This window comes from Brienomyrus brachyistius, chromosome 2 (assembly GCF_023856365.1).
Source record: "Brienomyrus brachyistius isolate T26 chromosome 2, BBRACH_0.4, whole genome shotgun sequence".
NCBI classification, from domain to species: Eukaryota; Metazoa; Chordata; class Actinopteri; order Osteoglossiformes; family Mormyridae; genus Brienomyrus; species Brienomyrus brachyistius.
The window spans coordinates 8,292,490-8,304,055 of record NC_064534.1 but is presented as its reverse complement, the minus strand read 5'-3'; the positions used below and the strand labels follow the sequence as shown (position 1 = coordinate 8,304,055).

The 11,566-nt window shown below is 41.4% G+C and overlaps 1 protein-coding gene across 1 annotated transcript; it reads left to right on the top strand.

The window, feature by feature from the left end:
- Positions 1-2,016: 2,016 nt before the first annotated feature.
- LOC125709394 (DDB1- and CUL4-associated factor 12-like) lies at positions 2,017-10,186 on the top strand. Its single transcript, XM_048977764.1, has 9 exons — positions 2,017-2,422; positions 5,560-5,856; positions 5,960-6,202; positions 6,913-6,973; positions 7,102-7,292; positions 7,386-7,451; positions 7,784-7,946; positions 8,429-8,607; positions 8,784-10,186. The coding sequence occupies exons 1-9, from the start codon at positions 2,366-2,368 to the stop codon at positions 8,940-8,942; spliced, it is 1,416 nt and encodes a 471-aa protein (XP_048833721.1). The 5' UTR covers positions 2,017-2,365; the 3' UTR covers positions 8,943-10,186.
- The last annotated feature ends 1,380 nt before the right edge of the window (positions 10,187-11,566 follow it).

Genomic DNA, 11,566 nt, shown 5'->3' with positions numbered 1-11,566 from the left:
TGGTGTGTGCAAATAGTGCAACAATTTAAGAATTTTATTCCTCGATGTTTTACACACCGTTCCAACTTTTTTGGAAATGGGGTTGCAAACAAGCTTTCCCGTGTGCTCTCTGCTTCTCCAAAAATAGAGGGATAAAGAGAGAGGCATTGCTCTTCCTCTTTCAAATGAGATGTTTAAAACCAGTTACCAGTCACAATTCACCTCCAGTTGGGGACTACGGCTTGATTCATGATCTCCTGTCATGTATAGTGTCTATGTATCTGGCCTTTATTTTTGAATCTGACCCAAGTTCTCTTGAACGTGTGGCACTAAAACTACAACAGTGTGATATAATGGATCCATTTTAAATTAAACGATATTGGGACATTTTTTTTTGTTAAGCTTTGTACCTGTGACAGTGTTTGCTCTTGTGAATGTCTTTACCTACAGTAACAAAGATACAGACAGTGGAACATTGGTGAATTTGTAGTGGGTACCTGGCTCTGTGTGTGTGGAGTTTGCATGTTCTGCCCATTTCTACACAGTTGTCCTTCCACAGTGAGTAGTGAGTGACTGTGCTCAGTGTGGACTGACAACCCCATAAGACACACTGCTGATACGCCATCAGGCACGTAAAATGGGGTACCTGAGCACCTGCCCGTTTTGCCAGAACTATTTAATATAAACTTGTGCATGTGCTGAGTGTACCTTTTACCCAGTCACCATCTGCTCACCATAACCCTGTACTATATATGTGGATGGATGGAAATTGGTGAGACAACCCTCTTGTGATTGACACAGCCGAGTCTCACAGAACTGGACATTTATGGCTGACACTTTGCATGAGGTTGTTTATAATCACAAATGCCAATTTTCAACAAAATACAATTTCTCACTTTCTCAGTTACTGCTTGTCAGGATCAGCAGTGGGGCACAAACAGAGAGACAGACATAGAGCCATTTCTAACAAAATTTCCAACTTTCCAATGTTACACCAAGGCAATCATCTCATAAATATCTGACTGTCATATATAAACAAAAACACAGCTATTTATAGCATTTAAAAGTCTGAATATATTAAGTATAGATTACTACAGAAGGCAGTTCTAGTCTGCTGGAAACTCCTGAGTAGTTTAATTTTTTCCAGTTGATCTCTCTTTGTAGTCATGTATTTTTCCTGCGAGTACTCAGACTGCATCCCGTGGGTCAAATAAGTTAATTAATTAATAACTTAATTAAAAACAGGCAATGTAGGTGTCTCTGCATTGCCCTTAGTGAGTGATTTGGGGTCCGGCAGCCTATACAGGGAGTTCCCTAGCTTCTTACTGGGATAGGCTCCATGTCACTGCAAGCCTGTACTGGACAGCAGAAGGAAATCTCAGAGAGATAGTTTGGCATCCTACAGAAATGGGTAACAGAAGCATGCCGAGTGTAACTTTACTGCCATGCCATCATGGAACTGGTTTGTCTGTTGGAATCACTTTGGTATTCAGTGTGGCTGCTCATGTCCATGACTCATTCATCTTCCAACTGCTTATCTATTAGTGTGACAGGGAATCTGGAGCCTGTCCTATTTGGTAAGAAAGAAAAAATATCTCAAAGCTTTTAAGTCAGATGAATGTTATCATGATTATATTACTCTCTCAACAAGTCACTGATTATTCAAATCACAGATGTGTTACTTTTTACTGTAGTAATTTAGCAGTGCTAGGACTAGAACGGGCCCCTACGTCGCCTTGTGCCCCCTGCTGTCCTTGCTTCCTCCATGTAAGTTTTGAATTGATTTCTCTTATCCCCGATGTTCCTTTTGCTGCGGACTCGAATGCCCAGGAAAGCGACACTAGCTGCATAACATGGTGCTGGTGGCTTAAAAGGGGGAAATAGGAGGCTCGGTCTTAAGTTATTTTAACTAGCAATCTGAAAGTGAAGGATACAGTAATTCAGTGCTAAAGTCGCTAATGAAGCAAGAACGTCCGGCCTCCTGGTTTGTCGACGATTAGTCGCGTTTAGTGCGCATGCGCAGGGCCCGTAGTTGCTGTTTGTGACGCACGTTCAGACGGTTTTAGGTCGCTGCTGGAGCGCTTCGCTAAGCAGGCCGGAGGGCTATTATGAAGCCCTTGGTAGATTCTGTAGGGAAATTTGCATAGACATTTAATTAGGAGGTGTTTCGTTGCTTATTTGAGGGAGGGGAAACCGACGCTATTAGGGCCACGTTTTATCCGTTGTGTTTTAAAGTAGTTAGCCGTAGTGCTAACGAGCGACACGGTTGCCCTTAGGTCATCTGCTTCGTATCGAGCGAAAAAAACCACGGAGTGCCGTTATATGATCCAGTACCCGGCGCCAGTGCTGTCCTCCATGTGGGTCAGGGACCTGTGTGTGTCGGACTATGGCGAGAAAAACAGTTAGCAGGAAAAGGAAGGCGGCAGAGCCCAAGGAACAACAGGTAGGCTGGATCGGACGGGGTCGGGCTGTCCTCGGTCTTGACCCAGTTCGCCGCGGCCCACAAAACCGGGCTTCTGAGCTACGGCGTTATATGTTAATCACCTGTCGAGAAGCCCAATATAAATCTGAGCTAAAGCTGCGATTTCACTCGGGAAAAGGTGCCGAGTTGGCCTTGGTAAAATACGCTACTTTTGTAGTCTTTCGAAAATCGAATTCAGGCCAGATTCGTGTATCCCATAATGCATTTTTATTTATCTAACGGCCATACTGACCTAATATAAAATATAGTCTATTACAGTAAATTAATTGCTTGTTTTGAATTGCACAATGGCCTTAGTGTATAGTCTGCAGTGTTACACCGGTATTATCTGTTTTGCGCACAACCCGGGATGGCAGTATATTTACTAGGAATGACAATCTGCACCCATACCTTACGTATTGTTTGTGTGTTTAGCTGTTTTTATGTAGTGTGGTGCTGAGATTTTGTCAAAAGTACTTGTTCATTTTTGGGAATTATTTGCCTTCCTGTAGTGCAAACCGAAGCAGCTGTACAAGTTTCATGCATCTAAATGGATATCTGAATTATTTTGCTTAACGTTATTGATATTATTAATATTATTCGTTATTGGATAACAGATTCATATCGAAGGGTCAACTTTTTAATAAATCATTGATAGAAAAATGTTACTTGCTTTTCTAATGTGAAATCAAATGCTGCTTTTTAGATAACAACAATATAGATTTGCCAATCCCCACCCTATTATTGTCCTTTACATTTACGGAAAATGGAGTGAATTTTGTATGAATGTGTTCCTTTTAACCTGTGAAGTGTTGGGTGGCGTGTGTGTGTGTGTGTGTGTGTGTGTGTGTGTGTGTGTGTGTGTGTGTGTGTGTGTGTGTGTGTGTGTGTGTGTGTGTGTGTGTGTGTGTGTGTGTGTGTGGGGTGGGGGGGGGGGGGGGGGTGGTTAAGAATGCAGTTTCAATCATGATCAGATACAAACAGCCAGTGGTAGATTGGAGGTGGCCATTCATTGACAAGTGCATGCTGCTTAGTGTCTCACTTTCTGTTAAATGAAATGCTACAGCAGTTCTCACTTTACAGGTGACTTAAGCTCATTGCTGGGTTTTGATTGTGGGATAAAACAAATATGTGCATCAACAAAATGTTTGCAAATGTTTTTGAAAAGGTGTGTTTTTTATTAATTATAGTACATCATTTACATTTAGCTCGATAGTGTAACCAACCTTTTTTTTTATAAATAAGATTGCTAATATGTATTCAGATAGATAACATGTTTTACTACTGTACATTTAGTTTTGTGACTACATGTTTGCTTAATTCGCATGATCGTAATTATTGCCATGAGAAATCGATAATGTTAGGGATTTTTCTTTACTGATATGCGTTTAATTGCAGAACTAGTTATATCGCATGTAATCCAAATTTTCAGGCACAGAGTGAATTGACTTTAAATACCTCAATGCTGAACAGTTGTATATGGAGAATCGTTGTGTTAAAAACTTTAAAACTGTCAGTGTGAAGGGTACGCAGAGTTAACAGGGATCTCCTCTCAACACACTCTGCAGGACAATCCACAGCACTTCAAGCAGCGAACAATATAATGTAATTTTCTGGCTATTGAAGCATTACGGCTGTTTCAGCTATGCTTCAGTATGATGGTATATGAACGATTCATACCATACAGGAAATTAAAACTGGAGTACTCGATGAACCAGTGTCATATTATGATTTTTTTATTTTTTTTTTATCTCAAATTCATTTGAGGATCTGCTAGTGTCTTACATTTAGGGCTGGGTGATAAAGCTATAGCGATATTTATCACGGTTTTCCTCTATCAACATAACAAATGCTTGACGGAAGTTCAGTGTAATTTTGCATTCAGCGTCCCGGTGACCTGTTTTGCATTGCGATGAAATGATGTCACTTTTTCTCAGTGACTGCTTGTCAAGATCGACAATGGGGCTCAAGCGCAGACACAGCCATCAAGACACAAACAAGGGGACAAGAGGGCTGCATAATATCACATCGCAACATAATCACAGTTTATATGGTATATGCACTATAATCACCAGGGCGAATCTTTCTTCATTAAATTTGGTTAGTGGAGCATGCTCCATACTGCTTTGCTAGTATACAGTTCAATCGATAAGCTCTGTAGTGGCATTGAAGAAAGGGACCGCTCAACTAAGGATGGTTCATTAGATCGACCATCGATCATTCAAACCATTTTGATCGGCGCTGTCTATAAAGGCCGATCAGATGACACAATTTATGCAAGACATCTCATTGCGCGGGAAAATAAATTTTCCTAAAAGTGCGCCACCAGTCTGGCAGTTCAACAAGGTGTCCAAAGACAATAAAATCACTATTTGCAATGTGTGCGATGGCAGATCTGGGGGAGACGCTTTTCCACTGAAACGGATACAGCCCATGCTTTCTGGCTGGACAATAAAAGGCGCTGCTTCGCCCTCGTGGGAGCTGCATGAGCATACTATTGTGTGCATTGTGCGCAAGTGTAGATAGCGAGCAATTTTGCAGCACCCGCTTGTCCTATTAATAGTTGCCGGCCTGTGTGTCATTTATTTACTCATTTTCTTGCAGTGAAGAGAATTTAGAACTAAAGAAGGTGGATTTTTGATCTTGTTTGATATAATTGCAGGAAATTGTCAAATGAGACACCAGATTCAGGCAAACGAACACTGCCCAAACTAAGCCATAATAATCATCATCACTACCTTCATCATCACCATCATCTATACATGTGGTTTTGCGTAATTGTGGGCAGCATAAACCTCTTAAGAGAGATTCAAAATGGCTTTCTGGAAAAGTGGTAGCATGACGGGCCATGTACTTTTACATGTTAAGCTTTGAAATACTTGCGGGTTAAGGAACAATGTCAAACGTATCAAATGCATGTCGTAGTTCAGCAGCATCTAAATTGAGAGGGCCACACGGTTATGCTGGAAATAATGTCCAATAATACCTAAGCTTTATAATCTTCTGATATAACTTGGTAAATAAGGCACACGCTCTGTCTTACTGAATGAGGCTGACTGACACTGGATCATATGTCAGCATACATTTAACTAACTCCTTCCGAATACCTCGTTTGACAGCTGGGCTGGTGCCATTCGACTTACAAGCGTCTGCGCTCTTCCGACACCTCTTCATCGCGGCAGCCGCGGCGATCATGGCGCCAGCAGCGCTCTGTGGTGTGCGCCCTCCAAGGCCGGGAATTTCAGCCACGGCAGCAGCATGAACGGCATCTCCAGCGCAGTCTGCGGGGATTTGCTGCTGCCCGACTGCCTGCCATGCTGAGAGAGAGGGAGTTCTCCCTAGGATGCCTCAACAAGGTGTTCGCGTCCCAGTGGCTCAACCATCGGCAGGTGGTGTGTGGAACCAAGTGCAACACGGTCAGTGGAAGAAGAAAGTGTCTGTCTGTCTGTAAGGGCTGTCTGTCTGGTGTTCATAGGTGAATTTAAAAAATTATTAAATGCGCTTGTCATTTTCCTGCAGCTCTTTGTCGTGGATGTTCTGACTGGACAGATCACCAAAATACCCATGCTTAAGGACAGGGAGGTCCATGATGGGGGGCTAGGGTTTGGGGTTTCTTCAGTGTCTGGAATAGATCAGCAGGGTTGTGGAATCCATGCCATCGAGATAAATGCTTCAGGGACCTTCCTGGCCACCGGTGGAGACAATCCAAACAGTCTGGCTATCTACAGTTTGCCAACGCTAGACCCTGTTTGTGTAGGAGATGTAAGTGCTACGTATAGGATACATAATTTTTGTATATTCATTTTCATTTGCTCACCCACTGATCTTATTTACACATATTTCAAAATGTATTTAAAGCTGTGTGGAATGGTGCGTTTGATTATCTCTTGGAACTCGGAAATTCCGAGTTGAGTGACATCACGTTCGACAATCTCCCGTCGAGCTACCACATCTCGGCATAAACATGGCTGCCTCCATGAACACGCTGCTGTGTGTTGTTGCTTTATATTTTAGCAGTTTTGGAGTAAGATTATTTTTTCCAAGAGACAAACAAGAAACACGAACTAGTCAAACCACATTAAAAGCTTTATAAAATATTTTAGTACATTGATAGCGATATTCTTTTTTCGAGAGGCAAACAAGCTACGAACCAAAAACACTAACAAGTCTGGTAAAAATCTGATATTGCATGCTAGAATACTGTTTACGCTCATGATGTGATATTCTCTAAATTGAACACGTGCAATTACGTTTATAATTATTAGTACGTTTAACAAAATAAACATTTTTAAAGATTTATAAAATAGAATTACTGTTGCGTGTGTAAGCTCGATATTCGAAATAATACTGAAAATAATCAAACGCACCAGAAAAGATGTTAGATGTGCCTAAGGTAGGTATGTCATTGAAGGGCGTTGGGATAACAATGGTCTCGATCCGTTACCTTCTGTCCGTTTGCTCCATCCTCTTAGGATGGACACAATGACTGGATCTTCTCCATTGCGTGGATTAGTGATACGATGGCTGTGTCTGGTAAGTGCAGTAAAATAGGTTGACAAATGAATAAAGGACATATGAAGTCATGTCCCATGTTACATATTTGAATTTGGTTCTCTCTGCATCTTTTTGCTCCAATTGTCCATCCCTCTGAAAATATCTAGGGTCACGGGATGGCTCCATGGGGCTGTGGGAGGTGTCAGAGGAGGTGCTTAGTCTAAGGAATGGTTGCCAGGATGATGGAGTCCCCAGTTACTCTCACATCTCCCACCGTGCCCTGGAAGACCTCCCTAAGGAGTACACTAACCCCTACAACTGCAAAGTGCGTGCACTTGCCTTCAACAACAACAACAAGGTAGCTGGTGTTCTGATTTTGGGTGGCATATATCAGTACTTTTTTTATTTACTTTGTTATTTATTGTTGCTTTAATCAACCATTCCCTTTTAGGAACTGGGGGCTGTGTCCCTGGATGGCTATTTCCACCTGTGGGAAGCAGAGCATAGTCTGTGCAAGGTGAGTGCTGCTTTATCAAGATGTCTGTCTTTGGGCCTTGTGTATCTCTGGCTGACTTGTGCTTCTTTAACCCTTGGCTTAGGAGAAATGACAATTATGATCCTATCACGATGAGAATTATGGTGTGTACTTGGTTGCTGATTGGCCCTTTAACTGATTTCTCACTTGATAAAACATTGCAGTATTAGCTGCTCTGTGTTTCCATTCATTACTTGGTTAAATGATCAGTGTTTAGGTTTGCAGGAGGTCTGAATTAGCAGTGCTTATTTTACTATAGTTCTCACAGTCTGTGAACAGAACTTTGTAATGGGCTACTTCCTCTGATTCTGCAGCTGCTCTCGACTAAGCTACCACACTGCAAAGAGAACGTGTGCCTGGCTTACGGGGAGGAATGGTCCGTTTATGCCGTCGGGTCTCAGGCACATGTGTCCTTTCTGGATCCTCGCCAACCTCTTCACAACATCAAGTCTGTGGACTCTCAGGAACAGGGCAGTGGTAAGTACACTTTCTGATTTATACAAGGTATGTTCATTTTGGGTTGAGCAGAGAAAATACTTTTACAATACAAGCATTTTCTGTTCGGTAACTTGCTTTTGAAATTCCTTAGTGATCTAGTGCAGGTAACTGCAGGAGGCAGATTTTGCATAGAAATGGGAAATGTGGGTATTGCTTTAAATGGGGTTTAAGTAGCTGCTCTGTAGTCAATTTCTTGATGGCAAAGGGTCCCAACGATCACATGTTTACATTTTAATTTGCTGAAATAGGACAAGTATACTTATGCATGCATTGAAGCTGCTAGTATTCAGTAATTATAGATGGGTTTTAATGTCTTTAAAATGAATTTAGGGAGAAAAAAAATTCTCTGTCAGTCCGTTGGCTTACAAGTCCATTTGATATTACCGTCACCCTTCATACATATTCAGTCATTTGAAATGGGAATTAATCAATGATGAGCATGATGAACGATTTGTGTTCAGGCATCCGGTCTGTGAGTTTCTACGAACACGTTGTGACGGTGGGCACAGGCGAAGGGTCCCTACTATTCTACGACATCCGCGCCCAGCGCTTCATAGGAGAGACGTCCATCTCCAACTGCGGATGCTGGTCTCGCACAGGAGAGGGGATCCTTAAGCTAACCACCGGAAAGGGCTGGCTGGTCAGTCTCTCTTTGCTTCCACTGAACTGTTGTTTCATGTCTAACTCTAGAACTATGTGTATTTTGCTGTGTCTTCGTCTGTAACAAAACATTGTCTTTGTGGTTTATGTAGTAGCAGCTATAGTCTGGTCATGAGGAGCAGTATGTTCATTGGGTGTCTCTCACCTGTTTCTCAGAACCACGACGAGACATGGAGGAGTTACTTCTCAGACAACAGCTTCTTTCCCAATGCTGTGTATACGCATTGCTACGACGCCTCCGGAACAAAGCTCTTTGTGGCTGGTGGCCCCCTTTGCTCTGGTCTTCATGGGAATTATGCCGGGTTGTGGAACTAGCGCATAAGTGTATAATCATCATGCCTTTATACAGCATTTCCATCAGCCCTTTTTTCTGTTTCCCCCTTCACTGTTCTGTCATTGAAAATGACATTCTCATGCCACAAAAATCTGTTTCCAGTGATGCTTTCTTTATGCATTGTTCTCCCTCAGAAACCGCATTAGATATTTTCTTTTGATTTATGAAGTTTGGTTATGTATTTAAATGATATACTAATCTGTTTGCCTAGTGGAAGGTCTTTGCTTACCTCATATGGCTTTATGTTTAGACAGAGAAGGGGGGGGGGGGGCGCTTCGGACACAACTCACCGAATTTTTTTCTTCTTCTAAATGGGGAGGAAAGCATCAGGAAAAATGAATAAGCTTCTTGCCAGATTCTTGAAGATTTTAATATATTTATATTTTGGCTTAAAGAAAATGTGTGGTTTTTCCCTCTCTTTTATTGTGTTCAGTGCTTTTAGCAGAATCTATTTAGTTAATTCCTAAGGGAGACTTAAGGATGATTGCAGGTCTTGGAAAGGTGGAATATAAAGAAAGGAACATCAGAATAATGAGATGATTTAATCAGGCACCTCTGACCTTCTGCACTGTCTGTGTTTTGAGGTCCCTGTTCTCCTACAGTCTTTCAATCCTGCAGTGATTTTATTTGCTATTTTAGAGTGGGACCATGAGATGGAGGGAAACGTTTTTTTTTTTTTTTTTTTTTGGACTTTGTAAGATTTTGGACTTGAGTCCCCCACCAAATTTTTACTATGATTCATTTTTCATAATCATTGTTTATTTTTATTGTTCTTAATTGTCAGTTATTTATTATAGCCTCCCCTTTTCTGACAGGTGTCTCCACTATAATCACCCAGTATAATCTTGTGGTGTGTGTGTGTGTGTGTCTGTCTGTGTGTCTGTCTGTGTTCTCATGGAGCTCCCTTTTCCCATCAAGCTGTTCTGTCCTCCATTACTTAGTAGGCCTCAGTCTTTCTGTGAAAGACTAACCCTGGCTGACATTTGTCTTTTATGAAGTTATTTGTATAATAAACACACACTATTACAGCCACATGTCAAATAACCATCACTTTTATAAAACTTTTAAATTGTGTGCAAATATTACACATGCATACAGTTAAGATTTTGTTATGCCTGGTTTTCTGTATCCACAACCATGTTTTTACAAATGAAGTGAAGAAATTACGTCGAGCAAAACAAAGTATTTAAAATAAAAGACTACTGATGTACCTTTTTCTATTGAAGTGGTTGTTGACTCTTGAATGTTTTGTTCAAAGCCTATAAATCTAACAACAAATGCAAACAGTCATTCCAAACACACTTTAGGTAGAACGTTATGTCAGCTATATTGTTCAGTGAAGTTTGCTCTTAACATTATAACAAAGAGGAGCGGCATGGTGGTGCAGTAGTTAGCACTGTTGCCTCACACCTCTGGCACTCTCCACCTGGGTCACATGTGTGCGGAGTTTGCATGTTCTCCCCATGTCGTTGTGGAGTTCTCTCCGGGTACTCCGGTTTCCCCCCACAGTCCAAAAACATGCTGAGGCTAATTGGAGTTACTAAATTGCCCATAGGTGTGCATGTGTGAGTGGATGGTGTGTGAGTGTGCCCTGCGATGGGCTGGCCCCCCATCCTGGGTTGTTCCCTGCCTCGTGCCCATTGCTTCCGGGATAGGCTCCGGATCCCCCGCGACCCAATAGGATTAGCGGTTTGGAAAATGGATGGATTATAACAAAGACGCTTGTGTTTGGTTAAGAAAAGATCACTGGAGGACGTGTATTTTAAGGAAGTGACTTCTCATTGTTTAAACTTGTGGTAAATTCCAAATGGCTGGAAAGAACATGCAAGGTAATCTGTTTCATTATGTGAAGCAATATTACTTCTTGCATCACCATTTTTCTAAGTAACATGGGTTGCACATTCTAACTTGTTACATATGTACGCATGAAACATTGGAAGCATTAGGATAAATCATTTTGGAAAGGATGTTTATTGTGGTACATTTTGATTTGCAGGGAGCCTATCCAACATTTTAACGAACATTTTAAAGAAATGTGACTGTCGACCCAGGATTAGAAGGAAAGATGTCTTGATTGTAACTGAAAAACAAGCTATGAATATTGTTAGCTTATGATAGTCCAGTGCTATGACTATGGTATGCACTGACTGAATAACAGACACAATGCACAGCAAATTACACAATTATAGTACAGATCGGGATTTGGCCGATGGCATAAGGAATAAATGCAAAGTATCTCTTTATTAACTGGGAGAGTATGCTAGAGGTACCATGTGGGGGGAAATAGCATGTACTTCTTCCTAATATGAGATACATTAGAGGGTACACTTTGTTAATAAAAAAGTAAAATGTATGTTGAAGGCCAATTAAGGAGTGATGAGACTGTTCGATGTATTAGGAAGACCTAATATAGATTGCTGCAATTGTGAGAACCATTAGAAAAATCCACATTGTTAGAGGACAGCCAAGGACATCATATAAAATCTCTTCAACCGCACTAAACGGGTAATGGACGGGAATACTTAATACTACATTTTGAGAATAGGCCCGACGCAGACCTGATGACTACTTTAGTTAAGCACCGACTCAATAACAAAGGCAAAGG

Coding starts and splice junctions, on each gene's coding strand:
- LOC125709394 (XM_048977764.1), top strand. CDS start 2,366: ATGGCGAGAAAAACAGTTAGCAGGAAAAGGAAGGCGGCAGAGCCCAAG. Junction 5,857..5,959: donor GTGGAACCAAGTGCAACACG/GTCAGTGGAAGA, acceptor ATTTTCCTGCAG/CTCTTTGTCGTGGATGTTCT. Junction 8,608..8,783: donor CCACCGGAAAGGGCTGGCTG/GTCAGTCTCTCT, acceptor CCTGTTTCTCAG/AACCACGACGAGACATGGAG.